The sequence below is a fragment of the Megalobrama amblycephala genome, linkage group LG5 (genome assembly GCF_018812025.1).
Source record: "Megalobrama amblycephala isolate DHTTF-2021 linkage group LG5, ASM1881202v1, whole genome shotgun sequence".
Taxonomy (NCBI): Eukaryota; Metazoa; Chordata; class Actinopteri; order Cypriniformes; family Xenocyprididae; genus Megalobrama; species Megalobrama amblycephala.
The window spans coordinates 30,135,565-30,156,536 of NC_063048.1; the positions used below are offsets into that span (position 1 = coordinate 30,135,565).

A 20,972-nucleotide genomic window follows, 5' to 3' on the forward strand; every position below is an offset into this window, starting at 1 on the left:
CAAAATAATCTGTTTGACTGAATAAACCTCACTGTCTGCAGAAAGATCAGTCAAGAAAGGACCAAGGGTCAGTCCTGACGCAAACAACTTGACACTTATTTCCAAAGAGGTGGTTATTTACAATGTCAACTGACTAACAAATGAGGCTGTTATGCAACGCAATATTCTGAGCTGGCACAGATATAGTATAATATGAAAGCAGATTCATGTTCCATCTCTGATTATCAACAGGAAGAGATTCATCTCAAAATCACTTTCATTTTTAATCTTCAGAGAGAAAGTCTACATCCTTAAAAAGGTATTAAAGGGAGAAAAAAGTTGCACGAAGCTGAAGACCTGGTAAAATATTGTGTCCCTCAAACGGTCTTATTCAACCCAAAGTGAAATTGAAACTCTTATAATTTATGGGTTTCGTAAAGAAATTAAACCTTTAAAAGCATCAGCTCGAAAATTCAAAATAAAAAAACAGCTTGTTTCCGCAATAATTTCCTATCAACTATTTAACACAAACTATTAACAGCTCATTTTACAAATTTAACGAGACAAAAACCAACGTACTAAATGCCATAAAATATGCGATGGTGTAGAACAGAGCGCAGTTAAATCTGATAAACAACAACCATGTCAACAAAATCTATTCTGACCAAAATGTTCATCATTAAATCGTAAATAACAATGAATCTAGAGGTTTATCACACAGACTCAGCATATATCTTTCCCTGCTAAAAGCACAATCTATCGCAAAACGCGTGACATGCGACTGCATTTGCGTCTGAAGTGATTAAAATCACATATTTACCGTGCTCAACTGTACACCGTTCTGCGACTCCGCCATGATTCAAATGCCGCAAAGCGTCACCACAGCAACACATCCAGGACGGATTTGCAACAGTTTAAAAGTCTTGAAGGATTGAATACAATAATATAACTAAAAATATATAACTATATATAAAAATGTAAATTACATAACACACACACACACACAAATAAAAGTTTATATTAATTATTTTATATTATATAAAACCAAAGTAATTATTGAATTGATTACTTTTATATTATTTTAATCATCAATATACTGGAAGACAAATTATTAATAACAAAGTTAATTTCCCCCTCCATTTTTTTTTTTTTTTTTTTTTTTTTTTAACCAAATTTCACAATATAGCAAGGAATAATTTGAAATAAAGAATTATTTTAATGATATTTATATCCATGCTGTGTTTTACGGACGAAACAAAGTCATGCGGGTTTGGAACAATATTTGTGAATTATGACAGAATTTGAAAGAAAGAAAGAAAGAAAGAAAGAAAGAAAGAAAGAAAGAAAGAAAGAAAGAAAGAAAGAAAGAAAGAAAGAAAGAAAGAAAGAAAGAAAGAAACATTTTCCCTGCAGCGCCCTCTTCAGGAACTTTTGAAGAGCAGTTGTGAATGCATGCAGCCCTCTACATATGGCAAGTAAGAAAGTTTTTGGTGTCTATTTTACGTTTACTAATCTAAAATTGCCTTTTTAAAATAGTAAACGCAGAAAAACTTTAAGGACCACGTTTCAGCATGCTCAAGTGCAACAAAATATACTGCAACTTAAAGCAGTATAGTAAGGGAAAGCGAGGCAATTGAGCCACCACGTACTGTATCTAAAGATAAAATAATGAAAAAAATAAAATAAAATAAAATAATGTCCACATGACATCACTCTTTCAAGGAAAGGGCTTATATTTGAGTAGAGTTTCTGCGACCATCTGGAAGAGGTAACTGTTTTATTCGTTTTAATAGGTGCAAAATATAGGAGTAGTACTAGTGGCTATAATGTTCTGTCAGTCTTAAAAATGCGACAAAAGAATGCTTTCTAATGCAGCATCTCATCTTTTAATAGCTACAGTGGGTATGGAAAGTATTCAGACCCCCTTAAATTTTTCACTCTTTGCAGCCATTTGCTAAAATCATTTAAGTTAATTTTTTTCCCTCATTAATGTACACACAGCACCCCATATTGACAGAAAAACACAGAATTGTTGACATTTTTGCAGATTTAAAAAAAAAGAAAAACTGAAATATCACATGGTCCTAAGTATGCAAACCCTTTGCTGTGACACTCATATATTTAACTCAGGTGCTGTCCATTTCTTATGATCATCATTGAGATGGTTCTACACCTTCATTTGAGTCCAGCTGTGTTTGATTATACTGATTGGACTTGATTAGGAAAGCCACACACCTGTCTATATAAGACCTTACAGCTCACAGTGCATGTCAGAGCAAATGAGAATCATGAGGTCAAAGGAACTGCCTGAAGAGCTCAGAGACAGAATTGCGGCAAGGCACAGATCTGGCCAAGGTTACAAAAAAATTTCTGCTGCACTTAAGGTTCCTAAGAGCACAGTGGTCTCCATAATCCGTAAATGGAAGACGTTTGGGATGAACAGAACCCATCCTAGAGCTGGCCGTCCGACCAAACTGAGCTATCGGGGGGAGAAGAGCCTTGGTGAGAGAGGTAAAGAAGAATCCAAAGATCACTGTGGCTGAGCTCCAGAGATGCAGTCGGGAGATGGGAGAAAGTTGTAGAAAGTCAACCATCACTGCAGCCCTCCACCAGTCGGGGCTTTATGGCAGAGTGGCCCGACGGAAGCCTCTCCTCAGTGCAAGACACATGAAAGCCCGCATGGAGTTTGCTAAGATGGTGAGAAATAAGATTCTCTGGTCTGATTTTTTGGCCTTAATTCTAAGCGGTATGTGTGGAGAAAACCAGGCACTGCTCATCACCTGTCCAATACAGTCCCAACAGTGAAGGATGGTGGTGGCAGCATCATGCTGTGAGGGTGTTTTTCAGCTGCAGGCACAGGACGACTGGTTGCAATCGAGGGAAAGATGAATGTGGCCAAGTACAGGGATATCCTGGATGAAAACCTTCTCCAGAGTGCTCAGGACCTCAGACTGGGCCGAAGGTTTACCTTCCAACAAGACAATGACCCTAAGCACACAGCTAAAATAACGAAGGAGTGGCTTCACAACTCCATGAATGTTCTTGAATGGCCCAGCCAGAGCCCTGACTTAAACCCAATTGAGCATCTCTGGAGAGACCTAAAAATGGCTGTCCACCAACGTTTACCATCCAACCTGACAGAACTGGAGAGGATCTGCAAGGAGGAATGGCAGAGGATCCCCAAATCCAGGTGTGAAAAACTTGTTGCATCTTTCCCAAAAAGACTCATGGCTGTATTAGATCAAAAGGGTGCTTCTACTAAATACTGAGCAAAGGGTCTGAATACTTAGGACCATGTGATATTTCAGTTTTTCTTTTTTAATAAATCTGCAAAAATGTCAACAATTCTGTGTTTTTCTGTCAATATGGGGTGCTGTGTGTACATTAATGAGGAAAAAAAATGAACTTAAATGATTTTAGCAAATGGCTGCAATATAACAAAGAGTGAAAAATTTAATGGGGTCTGAATACTTTCCGTACCCACTGTACATACACTACATTTGTATATCATACTATTGTTATGATATCAAAATATGATATTATATTGATATTATATACTGTCTATATTTTTTTCTATAACAGGATAGAATGTTTATGATTTTGTGAATAAATGGATAAAAATAGTTTCCAATTTGATAATGGTAAGGTGGGTGTTTTTTTCCTCCTTTAAGCTCTACAAGAAAGAAAGAAAGAAAGAAAGAAAGTTCCCTGCAGCGCCCTCTTCAGGAACTTTTGAAGAGCAGTTGTGAATGCATGCAGCCCTCTATATATGGCATGCAAAAAAGATTTGGGTGTTTATTTTACGTTTACTAATCTAAAATTGCCTTATTAAAATATGACCCCATAGTAAACGCAGAAAAACATTATGCCAAATGTGTCTTAAGGACCACGTTTCAGCATGCTCAAGTGCAACAAAATATACTGCAACTTCAAGAACTACAGTAAGGGAAAGCGAGGCAATTGAGTCACCACGTATCTAAAGATAAAATAATGAAAAAATAAAATAAAATAAAATAATGTCCACGTGACGTCACCCTTTCAAGGAAATGTAAAATAAAAATGTTATCACTGTATAAATACTTAAAGAAATGTCGTGATATATCAAACGTATTTGCATAGGCTATGACAAACTACTATTTCTCCTCCATCTTCACCTTACATGAGTGACAGCATCTCACACGTCACAGCAGATACTGTAACTGAACAACTGCTCATCATTATCACTTCCTTTCAGCTGTGCAGGTGGACGCATCTAACGCGCTCGCGGGGATGAAAAAGACGTTTGGGCTTATATTTGACAAACAGGAAAAGAGATTAATGAAATGAACTGTGATTCTGAGTAGAGTTTCTGCGACCATCTGGAAGAGGTAACTGTTTTATTCGTTTTAATAAGTGCAAAATATAGGAGTAGAATCAAAACTCACCACAAACAACCAATACATAGGCTACGTCATGTTATTGACTTGTAAAGTCGAATTTTATAAAACTACTAGTGGATTTTAAGAGCTACATACACTACATTTTGATATCATACTATTGTTATGATATCAAAATATGATATCATATTGATATTATATACTGTCTATATTTTTTCTGTAACAGGATAGAATATTTATTATTTTGTGAATAAATGGATAAAAATAGTTTCCAATTTGATAATGGTAAGGTAGTTTTTTATTCCTCATTAAAGCTGTACACATCAAAAAATTAATAAAAATGTTTAAAATCATTTATCAGTTTCAGCCTATAACCTGTTTTATTTACCACAGTGTGGGTCCCTCATGGTGGTCGCCATATTTTTAGTAGGTCACATGATGAGTGGCTTTTAAAATGAAATTTAAAATGAAAATTGACCTGTATGTTTAACCAAACGGTGTGGTCACATTAGTAAAATATGAGTGAAATTTTGCGGCATTAAGAGTCAGTTGGAGTGTAGCGACGTATGACGCCCAACTCGCAGAAAAGTCCCTTTCAAACCGAGCCCCTTTCTGTTAGTAATGCGGTGAATCTGTGCGACCAACTTAAACCAGGTTGCAAAATCTGTGTGAGAAAATCTTTTCCCCTCACTTGAAATTCACAATTGCGTTATTCCCTATTAAAATGACTGGATTTCACCTGAAAAAAATTTGCTGAACAACAGTAAATGTGACCACACCTTAAATATGATTAAAAATGATTTCCATTTCTGTAAGTGAAACACTAATTTAACTTATTTTTTTTATCATTTTGGAGAGTCCCAGCTTCCCAGTGACCATGAACGCAACCAATTCGCCGTTCACAAACCACACAAACAGTTGCGAGCCGTCTTACGAGCAAGAAAACCCACTTCCACTTGTGGCTCTCTACAGTATAGTCATCACAGTAGGTCTGCCTGCTAACCTGATCACAGTCATCCTCACGTTCCTCGAAGTGTGTCGGAAGAACGTTCTTGGAATCTACCTCTTCAGCCTGTCAGTATGTGACCTGATGTATCTAGGTACACTTCCGCTCTGGGCCATTTACATCAACAGAGGCCATCACTGGGAATGGGGCTCTCTGGCCTGTAAGGTCACCGGCTATGTGTTCTTCAACAACATGTACATCAGTATCTTCTTGATGTGCTGCATTTCCGTGGACCGCTTTGTCGGGGTGGTCTATGCCATGGAGTCTCGAGGTCTGAGAAAGATGAGGCATGCTGTGATCATCACTGTTGTGATTGTGGTAGTCGTTGCTGTGGGACACCTGCCGGTTTTCATCATGAAAGAGGGCAACTCGGAGAAAATGGAGGAGAAGCGGTGCTTCGAGCCAAGCAACCCCTCTGATGTGGTGACGGGACTCAACTATGCCCGCTTCTTCATCGGTTTCTTCATCCCGCTGTGCATTTTAATAGTCACCAACTTGGCCATCCTCATTAACGTGCAAGCTAGCACGGGCCTGAAGCTACGAACCAAAGTCAAAATTCGTAACCTGGCCATGGCTGTCGTCTTGTTCTTTCTGGTTTGCTTCACGCCGTACCATGTGATCCTTTTGCTACGCGCCATCAATTATCACTTTTCGAAGGAGAAATGTGACTTTGAAAGAAGTGTCTATGAACCCTATACCATCTCTCTGGGTTTGTCTACCATCAACAGTGCCTTGAATCCAGTTTTCTATGTGCTTACCAGCAACAGTGCTCATACGAGGATCCACAAAGGCCTGCAAGGGTTACGCAGCAGCTCAAGATCTTCTTCTTTTGCATGAATTTTTCTTTCTTTCTTTTTTCCATTTTGTCATTTTCATATAAACTGTTTAACATTGTAATGTTCAGAATTTAAATATGAAATATACCTGTTATATTTGTTATATTAAAATGAATCATCCATACATTTGATAGCATTGCAGTTACTATTTCCTAAATAAATAAATAGGAATGTTCTAAAAATTTTGATTGAAATTTTCTATCAAAATGTCATAACTCAGACATCCGGTGAAACAACTTCTCTCTGGTGACGTATGGCGGACTTCTTATAGTTGTTTGCATAAATCCCGCCTCTTTCATACAGTTGATGGCAAGCTCACATTCAGATCTTCATCTATCCAATCAACAACCGCTGAATTGAACCATGTCCCCAACCTTCATTATTTTTTTGTTAATTTCCGGATATATTAATTTATTCAAAAATGCATTTAAAAGTGCAATTCTTACATACAGTGAGTCTTAAAGGGATAGTTCACCTAAAAATTAAAATTACCCCATGATTTACTCACCCTCAATCTTCTTTCAGACAAACAGTCGGAGATATGTAAAATATCCTGGCTCTTCCATGCTTTATAATGGTACTGAATAGAGATTTTGCAACCCAAAAAAGTGCATTCAGCCATCATAAAAAAAGGTGCTCTAAGTGATGTCACGCATTTTTAGGCCAAAACATTTTTTGTCACATACAGCAAACATCTCCTCACTATCCGCTAGCTGCCTGTCCCCTGAACACACTGTAAAAAAACGCAGTCTCTGTAGTCGCCACAAGCTCCGAAAACGGCAATAAAAACAAACTGGTGCAGCCTGGACCACGAATCATAATAAACATGCTCCAGCCAATAACCGACAAGAATGATTTTAAATGCGCGTTCATGACTGTTTCAGGAAGCACGGAGGGGAGGGGGAGGAGGAGGAGGAGGGAGGGAGGGTCTAGCTAGCCTCTGTTTTGTTTGACAACACTTTGAACGTCAACAGGAAGTTACTCCACCCAGGATCACTTAGAGCACCTTTAATAAAGGCCTTCTGAAGTGAAGTGATTGTTTTTTGTAAGAAAAATATTCATATTTAAACATAATGAGGAACACGGAAGTGCAGAGGATAGAGCAAAACAAAACACCGGTCACAAATTAGAAGTCTAAAACAAGATTTTTTAAAGAGAAATGTAGGAGGATTTCAAAATAAGAGAGCCATATTTGTTTAAAACTTTAAGCTTACGCTTATACATCGCATCACGGGTTACCCATTTAGCGCAAGTCGACTTGCGAAGTATGCCTACGGTTGTCTGCTGGCAGTTAGTTATTTTAGTTGAGAAAGTTTTAAATATGGATTTTTTTATTTTTTTTTTTTACAAAAATCCATCGCTTCGCTAACCCTTAGCATTAGGATCATTAGCACAGTCTCATTTGCGAAATTTCACAAGCAAAAATGGTCACCTGTCTTGTCAATAGTGTAGCGATGTTTGAAGCACTGTTCACACAGAAATCACTTTCAAATCAAGCAGCTTTCTGTTGGTCAACATGGCAAATTACCAATATTTGTTGCGTATCTGCATTGGGAATCTTTCGCCCTCACTCGGAATTCCACATTGCATGGATTCCTATTGAAATTACTGGACTACAAAAAAAATGTCTAATAATGGCAAATGGCATCTTTACGTACAGTGAAATGAAAACCTTATGTAGTTATTCATATTTGTTAAACTTTTTATCTGCCAAATTCAGATGGTGTGGCTAACATAAAGCAGGAAATGATATCACAGAAAGGATCCTTGTGACTGTGTCAATGTCTCTTAAAATATAAGGTAATTTGACCTTTTTATCACAAGTGTTGTAAAATGTCATATGGTGCAACTTGTCAATAACGTAAGATTTATGAGTTAATGCATGATATTTCTAAAAAAAAAAAAAAAAAAAAAAAAATTATTTGAAAATTAGGAAAATGTTATTTTTTACTGTTACACCATATTACATTTTTAGAGAAGTTCATTTAAAAAATTTTTTTTCTTTTTTTTTTTTTCAAAACAGTATGAGCTGTCATAAACAAAGACAAGATTCTACAAACTTGACCAGTTTTAAACTAGATTTTGAAAAGATATTTCCATGGTCATAGACCAACTTAAATTTACCCTGGGAACATTTTGAAATTGTTGTGTGATTTATGCATGAAGCCACAAACACTTGTAGAGGAAATGGTTAGAGATGCTGATGTGCAAAAAAGAGGATGTCTGTCAGCTTGCAGGTGACAATGTAGACGTGTCCAGACTGTGTACCTGCATAAAGACACGTAACACACTCGTGTTTGATGAAAGGCTTATTTTTACAAATAAAAATAAATCAAAGGTGGTCAAACGTATCAGTTTAGTGATCAATTGCTTTCTACTATGCATTCAATGGTAATTGTGGTTAAGCCACATCTGAATCAAACAGTTCTCTCAGAATCGTTCTTGATGCTTTAAACTTTGTTGTCATAAGGACATTGAGCATGAGAACGGATGCTCAAATGTGTTAACAAACTTTCCATGACCTTTTTAACTGTCTGTGAACTTCCTATTTGCTAGGCTTAACAACATGTAGAGAAGTTCTGTTTTCAGTTTGAATGCAAACACAATGAATGACAGGAAGTGTGACAGAATCAGGTTAACCAGTCAACTAAATCCGGCAACTGCTCAAACTGATAAATATTAAACTTGACTAATTTGGTGACAAATTATGTTGATATAATTAATAAGCTTGATATCAAATTAGCCCTAAACTGAAATTAGCTATAACATGGATTATAACATGGATGTTCAAAGTCAAAGGCCTCCCTTCTGACATAACATAGCTACAGCAAGCCCTTTTACACAGATTCTTAAAGGGTTAGTTCACCCAAAAATGAAAATTCTGTCATTAATTACTCACCCTCATGTTGTTTCACACCCATAAGACCTTCGTTCATCTTCAGAACACAATTTTTGATGAAATCCGAGAGGTATATAACTCCTCCATAGACAGCGATATAATCACCACTTTCAAGGTCCAGAAAGGTACTAAAGACATTGTTAAAACAGTCGACGTGACTGCAGTGGTTCAACCTTAAATTTATAAAGCGACGAGAATACTTTTTGTGTGCAAGAACAAAACAAAAATAATGACTTTTTTCAATAATCTGTTGTCTTCCCTGTCATTATCCTTACGCAGTTGACGCAGTAAGCACAGGCTTAGGTGTTTATGTCTGAACGCCGGCTCAGTATTAGCCAATGCTGTACACGTGAGCAGCACAGTACACGCGTGTGATGTTGATGCACATAACCGAGTGTGTTTATGTGGATACTCACCAGGACGGGCATTTTGACGCAAAAATGTGTGTATTTGAGCATTCAAGCTGCGAAAATGAACTGAATTCAGCACAGAACGCTACCTGTCAGTACCAAATTAAAGGGATAGTTCACCCAAAAATGAAAATTTGATGTTTATCTGCTTACCCCCAGCGCATCCAAGATGTAGGTGTCTTTGTTTCTTCAGTAGAACACAAATGATGAGTTTTAACTCCAACCGCTGCCGTCTGTCAGTGGTATAATGCAAGTCAGCGGGAACTTGGACTATAAGAGTAAATAAAACACGACAGACAAATCCAAATTAAACCCTGCGGCTCGTGACGACACATTGATGTCCTTAGACACGAAACAATCGGTTTGTGCGAGAAACCGAACAGTATTTATATAATTTTTTACCTCTAATACACCACTATGTCCAACGGCATTCATCACTCGATTCGTGAGGTCTGATCGCGCTCTGACAACGGCAGTGATGTCTCGCGCATATACTTCAATGAGAGCGAGACATCACTGCCGTTGTCAGAGCGCGATCAGACCTCACGAATCGAGTGATGAATGCCGTTCGACATAGTGGTGTATTAGAGGTAAAAATGATATAAATACTGTTCGGTTTCTCGCACAAACCGATCGTTTCGTGTCTTAAGACATCAATGTGTCGTCACGAGCCGCAGGGTTTAATTTGGATTTGTCTGTCGTGTTTTATTTACTCTTATAGTCCAAGTTCCCGCTGACTTGCATTATACGATTGACAGATGGCAGCGGTTGTAAAAATCATCATTTGTGTTCTACTGAAGAAACAAAGTCACCTACATCTTGGATGCGCTGGGGGTAAGCAGATAAACATCAAATTTTCAATTTTGGGTGAACTATCCCTTTAAGTTTTCTTTCGAGGTTTATTGTGCTTGTAATAACTCTTCATCAAGCACGCTCCACTCTTTGTCTCATTCATCCATGTTTCTTTTCTGTTCTATCATGTTTAAGCAGTCCTGCAATGCACAGATATTTACATACAGGTAACCTATATCAAAAATCTCTATCGATGTCTTCATATCATCCAACCATGCTCTGCTCCTCCCCTGACACACTTTGATCACTTTATACTTTTGTTGTAATATATATGTAAAAATTGTGACTGACAAAAATGTTTAATCTGTTTGTTACTGATGTTGATGTATTTTCTTGAGTCTATCTTAATTTTTAAAAAATCTAATTGCATTTACTCAAGAAGCCACTAGGTCTTACAGAAAATGTAAAAATCCATTTTTAGGACTCATTGACACATTCACCCAGAATAATAATAATAATTATGCCGTAAGAGCTTTAAACTTCTCTTTTTTTATTAAACATTTGAGTTACATTTTTTTCAGTCCTTTAAAAAACAATAATAAAAGGCAAACTGACCTAAAGTGCAGGACAAACTATTAGAGTTATATATTCATGTATTCTTTTTTAAATATTTCCAATATAAATATACCAAATACATTCAGACATTTCAGACGTCAGTTCACAATAAAAATAACATAGCTTTAAGAACAGTAAGCAATGAGCTTAGGCAGCAACAGACAGTATATATAAATAAGTACATGGCTGTGTTAACATCCCATACTTGAGGTTTACAGTGATTTTGTTCTAATTAGGCACGTGTTAATTCTCTTCTTTTGCTTATGTTAACAGCCTCTTCTTTATGCAAGTATTAAGTGTGTATGTCAAGTAAGTTAGGAAATCTTTCCTGAGCTAGTGTGCATAGTAGTACGTCCCTGTGCTTTTGTCAAGCAGGATATATTTGTAAAAGTGTGTGGAAGACCACCTGACCTGTGCTTGTTTGAGGAAAACAGGCAATAGTGTGTACTTTGTTTAAAGAGACAGATTACCCAAAAATGAACACTGTCATCACTTACTTCTAAACTCCTTCTCTCAAAATGTTTGAAGAATGTACTAGTAGCTAATTTCAATGCATTTACAGCAGAACATGAGGTTGAGTAAATTATGACAAAATGTTCTCTATTGGGTGAACTTTTCTTTTGAAGAAGTGTGTGTCGTATGAATGCTAGTGAGTGGTACTGTGTGTTTATATATATAAAAAATGTATGAGTTGTTTATTGCAGAGGATCTTTCTTGTGCTGGTTGGGCCGCAGGTTTATGCTGTGCTGGTTGAGCCACTGGCTTGAGATCTGATAAAAGAATCCTGGAGCATTTCGACAATGTGATGATGGCATCAACTAAAAAAAAAAAAAAAAAAAAAAAAAAAAAAAAGTTCAGGAGGTCAAAGAATGTTCTTTTCTTTTTACATTAATTAATTACCTCTAAATCATTGACTCTCAAACATTTTCAGGTGGTGCACCACTTAAAAAAAATACAACAAAAATAGCAGACCACCTAACATCCCAAATTTTTCTGGAAACCAGTTTTAAAGGCTAGTTCGCTCAAAAATAAAAACTGTTATCATTTCCTCACCCTCATGTCATTCCAAACCTGTAGGACTTTTTTTTCTTCTGTAAAACATAAAGGATATTCTGAAGAATGTTCAACTTTTGATTTGTATTGAATGTCCAAACAAAAAACTCTGAGAAATTTCTCAAAATATATTTTGTGTTTCACAGAAGAAGGAAAAAAAAAAAAAAAAAAAAAAATTCATACAGGATTGAAAAAAACATGAAGGTGAGTAAATGATGACTGATTTTATTACATTTAAATTTTTGGGTGAACTCTCTCTCTTTAAAGGATTAGTCCACTTTTAAATACACTTTTCCTGATAAATTTACTAACCCCATGTCATCCAAGATGTTCATGTCTTTCTTTCGTCAGTCGAAAAGAAATGAAGGTTTTTGAGGAAAACATTCCAGAATTTTTCTCCTTACAGTGGATTTCAATGGCTACCAACAGATTGAAGGTCAAAATTACAGTTTCAGTGCAGCTTCAAGGGCTTTAAACGATACCAGATGAGTAATAAGGGTCTTATCTAGTGAATCGATCAGTCATTTTCAGAAAAAATACAACCGTTTATGGTTTATAAACAAAATATCGCCTTGAACGTACTTTCCGCTTCCACATTCTTCATAACACTCATGCTGAATGTCCTACGCCTTCCCTATTCAAGTTACGGAAAGAACGTGGCGCCAGTTTCGTTTTTTTCCGTAACTTCAATAGGGAAGGCGTAGGACATTCAGCGTAAGCGTTATGAAGAATGCGGAAGCGGAAAGTACGTTCAAGGCGATATTTTGTTTATAAAGCATAAACGGTTGTATTTTTTCTGAAAATGACCGATCGATTCGCTAGATAAGACCCTTATTACTCATCTGGTATCGTTTAAAGCCCTTGAAGCTGCACTGAAACTGCAATTTTAACCTTCAACCTGTTGGTAGCCATTGAAATCCACTGTAAGGAGAATAATCCTGGAATGTTTTCCTCAAAAACCTTCATTTCTTTTCAACTGATGAAAGAAAGACATGAACATTTGGATGACATGGGGTTGAGTAAATTTATCAGGAAAAGTGTATTTAAAAGTGGACTAATCCTTTAATGAGTATTTAATGAGTATATCCTACTGTACATCTTGAAATAGCTTTATTTTTACTGGTATATCCACAATGGTAAATGTTTATCATAAAATCTTTATTCATATATTATTTATTTTATTAATTATTCTTCATATATTATTATTGATTTCTTTAATCATTTATATATTTTCTACTATACTATATGTCCTGCAATGTTTGAATATTTTTAAAATGTAAGATCTTTGGTGTCTCTTCTGTGTTGTAAGATTGAGTGGGTGTATTTTCCATCAAAACTGATTCTGTGAAGTACCTTCATATCAAAATATGTCTGTTTCCATCTCTGCAGACATGAGAAAATGCAGTGTTCTCTTAAAGGTGTCAAAACAACTTTAAGAGAACAACTCTATCTTTGACATTTGACCAGTCACTCTGACCTAGCCGTTACACCAAATGTTGAATAATAGATAAGTCTGTTTGACCTTTCCTTATTAAATCAAAACACAAGTTTAAGAGGGTGTAAGTTTCCTGCATATATATTTGTTGCCCTTCACTTCTACTTCTTCTGCTTCTCCTTCTGCTTCATCTCTTCTGCCTTTCCTTTCTTTCTGCATATATCTTACTTCTTTTGTCCTTCTTTCTCTATACTCTGATCTTCACAATCTTCATTTGTTAGATACAATACTCTGGATTTTATTATAAACTTTTTTTACTTAAAGGATTAGTTCACTTTCAAATTAAAATTTCCTGATAATTTACTCACCCTCATGTCATCCAAGATGTTCAAGTCCTTCTTTAATCAGTCGAAAAGAATTTAAGGTTTTTGATGAAAACATTCCAGGATTTTTCTCCTTATAGTGGACTTCAATGGACTCCAAAAGGTTGAAGGTCAAAATTACAGTTTCAGTGCAGCTTCAAAGCATCCTACACGATCCCAGATGAGAAATAAGGGTCTAAACTAGAGAAACCATCACTCATTTTCTAAAAAAATAAAAAAAAAAAAAGATGTACATTTTAACCATAAATGCTCATCTTGAGCTAGCTCTCTTCTTCTCTATTAGAATTCTGGCAATGTAGATGTCGCTAAATGTATTACTGCCCTCCACAGGTCAAAGTTTGAACTAATTGTTATATACTTGCACTAGCATATTGCACATGACAATTTAGTTCAAACATTGACCTGTGGAGGGCAGTAATAAACTTAGCAGTGTCTACACTGCTGGAATTCTAATAGAGAAGAAGAAGAGAGCTAGTTTAAGATGAGTGTTTATGGTTAAAATGTATAAAATTGTAATTTTTTTTTTTTAGAAAATGAGCGATGGTTTCTCTAGATAAGACCCTTATTTTTCGTCTGGGATCATGTAGAACGCTCTGAAGCTGCACTGAAACTAATTTTGACCTTCAACCGTTGAGGCCATTTTAGTCCATTATATGGAGAAAAATCCTGGAATGTTTTCATCAAAAAATGTAATTTCTTTTCGACTGAAGAAAGAAAGACATGAACATCTTGGATCACACGGGGTGAATAAATTATCAGGAAATTTTAACTTGAAAATGAACTAATCCTTTAATAAATTTAATATTCCTTATTCATTTTTTTATTTATCTATATAATGATTGTTGGATTGCCAGGATGTCATTGCATCTTTTACCAATCCATAATTTTGCTAGACTACCTACACTTCCTGGAACCACAATTCGAGAACCAATGCATTAAATACTTATATATATAACAGTAAAAAAAGACTGTGTATTAACTGAATTACTTGTATTAACTGAACACACAGACCAACCTTGGTTTGAATAAGAGCTCCAGGAGGGTCCTCAGGATTTTCTAGTTCATGATCAGAAAGAGTTGTGGTCTGAAAATAAAAAAAAATATATAAAAGTTGCTTTATTTTAATAGCACCACAAAGTCTGAATATGTAACAGCACACCTCTCTCCTCAACAAGCCACATTAGGTATCATTCATGTCTGTAGCACAAAGGATGCAGGACGAGTGATGTGCCAAATCTGAACTCTCAGTTCGCAGCCATCTTACTCTCTACCCACCTGTGAGTTGGCGCTTTCGTCGGGGTGTCTGAGCTGGAGTGATTTGAGCAGTCCTTCATAGGAGTGTAGTTTGGGTCTGGGACCTGACAGTCTCAGAATTTGTGACCCAGACTGTAGATGACACCAGAAATGTGTTGCTTGACTGATGGGGAAGAGACAGAGAGAGAGACTTTTGACAATGACATTACATCATTTAAAACAGGCTTGTGCGCAGAGTAATAAACCACAACATTTTACCGTGCAAAATAGTTTGAGCACATTACAATCAGGGGAAATGACGACAATGTACACATACTGGATATCTCAGCATTTCCCTATTCGGTTAGATAAAGAAAAGAGAAAATCTAATAATCTAGCTGAAAACACGTTTCATGTTCTTATATACTCTGTAGTGTATATTCATGTTCGTTTCACATGGCTTTGAAAAAACCTTTATGCCATTTTGAATTAGATTCAATTTTATACATTTTTAATATATTATACTATATAAATATAAATATATTTTTTACTTAAATTTTAGGTTGTTTTGTTTTTATCATTTTTTTTTTTTAAAACATGTCTATATAGTTTTTTTTATATATTTTTTATTTATTAGTTTGTTTTAGTTATTTTAGTACTTCAGTTTAAATTAAACAAAAGTGAGAAGTGTTGCCTTCACAACTAGCTGAAATAAAAAATTATGGTTCTTTTATGGTTTTAGTTAACATTAATAATAACCCTGCTAGCAAGTAAAAAATGACTCTTTTCCATACAGCCTGAATACATGCACCTTGAGTTTACACATCTGTATGAATAATAATAATAATATCATTATTTTCAAAAAATGTTTTAAATATACTTTAAGATAAAAATTCAAATATCATGACTTTGTAAAGGTTCATAAAGTTTACAATCTGAATCTCTATACGATATCATTTCCAACATTATGTTTTTTAGGTTTCTATTTTTCCTGAATGTTTCTGCAAGTTGGTTGCACCACATGACCTTCATTTGTCATATAAAAGTTTTCAAATATTTATAACACCTTAACAAAACTGCTTCACTGTATTTTTTTTTTCTAAGAAATATTCATAATAATAAAAGATTATGGCAAGTCATAGAAGAGGAATATTCAAGTTATTGTTTGTATGAACTGCATTCGTAATTGATTTTGTTAATAAATGTAAAGTAAAGATGGCTGCTGAATGAACCAGCTTGCTCTAGTAATAACTTTGGCAATGTGCAAAGCATCTCACCACAATTGGGTTTCATGATCTCATAGTGAACAGTAGCAGAAGCCGTAGACTTGTACCTTGATATTGCTGCAGACTGAGAGGGCTTGTCTAATGTGTTCTGTTGTAGCTGGGACAATGTAGGGATTTCCATCATGACAGGACTTTTTTCTTTCTCCTCAACTTGAAAGCAGTCATTAAAAATGAACCAGGGATTCACCTTGTTGCCATTTTCAGCCTGTAAAACACAATAACACTTGTTTGAGAGTATGTAACCTCTAGAACAATAAATTAATTTAGTATTATGTAACCACAGAAAAATATGCAAAACTGCACAACATACGTTTTCAGGAAACTCGAAAGTTCCTGTTTCTGTCACAGGTATGGTTGATAATTCCTCTTTCCTGGTTTTGTCCTGGAATCCGCCCAAGTCTGAAAACACTTTTTCATCGTGCCGGGGTTCTGTCCAGTCCGCAGAACTGAACGTGGACCAATCGTCAAACCCTTCACAACTTTGAAAACCGTCTTCACCGTAGTGGTCCAACATACACTCCCCCATTACACACAACAATGGCTCTATAGCAGGATCAGCAGGAGATGCCTCTGTATTGACCTAATTTCTGTTGTCGTCTTCGTAGCTACGCTTTTGGCAGTGTGCAGTTTGTTCTCTGGTGTCCCACAGAAGGCAGGGAGTTCCCATTGTGTTTCAGAGGCAGATTAGATGACACACGCTTCCTTCCAAAGACATTTCCTTGGTTGCTTTGCTTCGATTTCAAGGAAGAGGACCGAGGAATCTGAAGAGAGGGAGAAATAAATGTCTGTGGAGTAAAATATTACATTTTACATAAACATTATATTTTAAACTTTATTAATCCCTATAGGAAAATAACATATGTGGTATTTATGAAAGCTTGTTTCCACAATAGAGAGAGAGAAAAAAAAAAAAGTAATTTCGCCAGTTTTTTCTCAAAATTGCTAGTTTATATATCACAATTCTGACTTTTTTTCTCAGAATTTTAAGATATAAACTTGCAATTGCGAGTTATAGTCAAAATTTCAAGTTGTGAGGGGGAGAAAGTCAGATTGTGTGATAAAAGTTTACTTTTTTTTCTTTTTTTCCTGTGGTGGAAAACAAGCTTCCATTGGTACTTGCATCTTGTTGGGTAAACAACAAAATGAAATTAAACACAACTTAATTTTTTAATAAAAACAGTTGAACATAATAAAATAAAAATTGTGTAAAGTAAAACAAAATAAAATAAAAAGTATTAAAAAATTAAACTATTTAGATGTGCACAATGTACTTTGAATTAATATTCCTTGCGATGTAAACACCTTATAAAAGATAAAAACTATTAGGCTATGTATTTTATAACTTTACAGTTTTACACGAAAAATCTTTTTCAACAATAATTATATGTAAAAATTCTGTACATTTTGTTACATTTACATATTAATATCATCAGTTAACATCTGCAGTCATCTGTTAAGCGCTATATGATGTTATAGAAAATATTACAGTCTGAGATTGTGACTTAAAATCATACATTACAAAACGTATTCTTATTAAACATACGTTGCTTTGTCTTTTCAACAATGTAGAGTTAGACCTGCAGGCAGGTAGGCTAAATAAACCTTGTCATAAATTCTATATAACGTTAGTAATAAACTTCTTGTGGTTAAACTGACTTGTACGCCAATAAAACGACAATCCACTTACCCTCATAAACAAATATAAACAGGTGTAATGAAACGCTGATTGCCGATAATAGTTTATCCACGTAGCATTTCCGCAATTTTCTGCCAAAAATCTGACGTCACGCGAACAGGCGGAGAGAGTGACGCACCTGTACGTTTGACAACACGCCCAGCGCGTGCTCGTGTCTCGAAGGTAACCGTCGTACTGCAAAACTCTCGCGAGATTCACAGTGACTCTGGGCTCATTCTTATGGCCTACATTACTTGTATTTTTTAACAAATTTCACATTCATAAATGCAATTTTACAAATAAAAACACAACTTAATGGTTTTGTTGACTGAAGTAAGGTAATACATAGACAGTAGGCCTATAACTACTAGAGTTTGTGAGCTTTGCAAAGTATTTATTTATTTATTTATTTATTTATTTATTTATTTATTTATATCAGATTGTTCCCCTTTTCTGTTTTTTTTTTTTTTTAATGTATTTGCATTTGAGTGAAAGAGCATGTTATTTATTCAACACAAAAATACTGCTTTTTATAAACAACGTTTATGTTTTAACATTTAAAAAAAAAAATATTCCTCATTGAAATCATTTGGGTTTCTAGACATTTTTAATGAGACATTTGTATAATTAAAAGGAATAATAGTAGTAGTTAATAGGCCTGTTTAACTGAGCCTTCCATAGAACAAACAAAACAAGCTCTGAAAATTGATAAAAGAACACATATTATACAGACACTTAATATTTAATGGTATTAGATGATTAGTTCATTGCATTTGATTAGATTATACTTTCAATAAAACAGTTGCAACAATGGGATGGTTTTTATACATGTTTAGACGGAGTTTTCGCTGCATTTACATTGTTTTGTCCAGCAGGCGTCACCAGCGTGTGGTGTTTCGAACGTTTCGAAACAGTGAATCATTGTGCAAAGCAATTGGTTCAAATGATTCGAAGCTTTGAAAAGCTCGTTTCTCCCATCACTAGAAAACAGAATAAACAAAATTCATACAATTTAAAAAAAAAAAAAAAAAAAAAAAAAAAAAGCTATATAAGACATTTCAGATTAATACAAGATAGAAATTCTAAAATTATGTTCAGGTGGTTCTTCACCTTTTAATAAATAACCTTGTAAAAATCGTGTATGACCTAAAAGGCATCTAGTAAAAACAACTTCGGAAATGTATATAAAATTACACTTAAGTATACTTGTCTTATATTGACAGAAAAGTTTTGGCCTGTACTTGTGCTCAATCTTTTGATCGAAACGTAAAAGTATAATTTTTGTGTAGTCCACTGGTAGTGTACATAGGAATTTACTTCAAATCTACTTAAGTATAGTTAAAGGTATATTTCAATTATAAAAAATTAATCCCTAAAGACAAACATAGTAGTATATTTAAAGTGCAAAAATAATATATAAATAGTACTCTATAAGCATGAGGTTAAGTTCACTTAAAGAAAACTTAGGGTATACTTCAAAGTGTACTTTCATAAACTAAAAAATGTGCTACAAGTTTGACATGTAATTCACTTGTAGTATAGTTGCAGTACAAAAAAACAGTTACACTTAAAGTGTACTTAAAAGTATATGTTTATACACTAAAAGTCGGCCATTTTGTCCCAAGTAGTATTGAAATAGTACATGTTTACTACTTAAGAGAAACTTAATTTTGAAAGTAATGTGGAGTACATTCATAAAAAAGCACAACAACGCTTGGGTCTCCTCAGGAAACTGAGAAGCTTTAATATCGGTCAGCAGACCCTAACTATGTTATCTCGATCAATGATAGAGAGTATTCTCACATATAATATTGTTTCATGGTACGGCAATCTAACATTAAAACAAAAGAACAAACTCTCACAAATAATTAATCAAGCAAATAAGATTACTGGACAAAAACAACAGCCACTTCAGAGCTTGTTCGATCATTTCATGGGTAAAATGGCAATTGCGATTTTTAAAGATAACACACATCCTCTTCACTCTGCTTTTGAATTGCTCCCATCTGGACGTAGACTAAAAATTCCCTTGGCTAGAAAAAATGTCTATAAAAGATCTTTTTTTCCATTGGCAGTGATTATCTTGAATCGTATACAGTGTTTTAATTGAAATGATAGAATGGCTGTTGATATTTTTAATTTTTCTTTCTTACAGTGTTTAATTATAGAATTGTGTTGTTGATGTGTGATGTGATTTCTAAGCAGTGAATGTATGTTACAGTGTCAAAGAAAAATTTCCTCTCTGTGAAAACAGACTGGACAATAAAGTTCAATCCAATCCAATCCAATCCAATCTACTAGTGCATTGATATTAGTACTTACTACATAAAGTATAATTAAAAAATGTACTTGAATTTACTTAAGTATACTTATTTTTTGTAAGGGTACAGACCTTGAAATGCCTTCTGTTTTTGAAAGAAAGACACGGCCACATACTGTAGACAAATCTCTCATCTGAGTGTTTCTTAAAGAAGCGCAACTACTTAGTCTTCATATGGAAAATATTTTTCTTTGATGGAGTGAAAATAGAGAAAGTGACAATAAAATTTACTGTAAGTTTGTTAATAATAACGTCTTGTTTATTGAACTGATGTATAAAAGCAATTTCACAATTGTGCAGTTTGTCCACCATCAAGGGGAGATACAACCATTTGGCTTCTGGAAATACTTTGACAAATGTTCCTGCACAATAATTGATTCTTTCAGACTTGAGAGAACCGAAATACAACTTTTGACATTTCACTTTACTGCAGAGCTTGTTGGCATTTTCTGTAAATCGTAGATATAGTGTCATATTTCTAAACATGTTGTTGTCATCTTAACAGAGCATTACACGATTTTAGTACATTTTTAAATTTTTTAGGGGTGAGTCTACATTATTTTCTGTGGTTATCGACAGCAGGACACAAATGATTCAGTTGTATTGAACCCAGAATATTCCTTCTAAGACTTTTTTCTCTCACTGATCATGTGACACTTTAGAATCCATTTTGT

General features: G+C 34.9%; 3 protein-coding genes across 5 annotated transcripts in view; 1 reads left to right on the plus strand and 2 right to left on the minus strand.

Annotated features, from left to right (window-relative positions):
- The window catches only part of ubr1 (ubiquitin protein ligase E3 component n-recognin 1), a 37,400-nt gene extending 36,529 nt beyond the window's left edge, over positions 1 to 871 (minus strand). Inside the window, exon 1 of the mRNA XM_048191781.1 lies at positions 800 to 871. Coding sequence (XP_048047738.1) covers positions 800 to 835 — 36 coding nt within the window. The 5' untranslated portion in view covers positions 836 to 871. The remainder of the gene's footprint in view (positions 1 to 799) is intronic.
- Positions 872 to 4,102: 3,231 nt separating this feature from the next.
- gpr132a (G protein-coupled receptor 132a) lies at positions 4,103 to 6,321 on the plus strand. Of its 2 annotated transcripts, none has more exons than XM_048191783.1 (2): positions 4,103 to 4,346; positions 5,209 to 6,321. In XM_048191783.1, exon 2 carries the CDS (start codon positions 5,233 to 5,235, stop codon positions 6,196 to 6,198), a length of 966 nt encoding a protein of 321 aa, XP_048047740.1. In that variant the 5' UTR covers positions 4,103 to 4,346; positions 5,209 to 5,232; the 3' UTR covers positions 6,199 to 6,321. The 2 variants fall into 2 exon arrangements, with proteins under 2 accessions (XP_048047740.1, XP_048047739.1); XM_048191782.1 differs by having other exon boundaries at positions 4,158 to 4,346; positions 5,212 to 6,321.
- Positions 6,322 to 10,899: 4,578 nt separating this feature from the next.
- si:dkey-229e3.2 lies at positions 10,900 to 18,144 on the minus strand. Of its 2 annotated transcripts, none has more exons than XM_048191784.1 (6): positions 17,991 to 18,144; positions 16,614 to 17,064; positions 16,351 to 16,508; positions 15,060 to 15,201; positions 14,800 to 14,868; positions 10,900 to 11,731 (listed from the first exon to the last, which is right to left on the minus strand). In XM_048191784.1, exons 2-6 carry the CDS (start codon positions 16,827 to 16,829, stop codon positions 11,609 to 11,611), a joined length of 708 nt encoding a protein of 235 aa, XP_048047741.1. In that variant the 5' UTR covers positions 16,830 to 17,064; positions 17,991 to 18,144; the 3' UTR covers positions 10,900 to 11,608. The 2 variants fall into 2 exon arrangements, with proteins under 2 accessions (XP_048047741.1, XP_048047742.1); XM_048191785.1 differs by having other exon boundaries at positions 16,614 to 17,088; positions 17,991 to 18,110.
- Between the last annotated feature and the right edge of the window lie 2,828 nt (positions 18,145 to 20,972).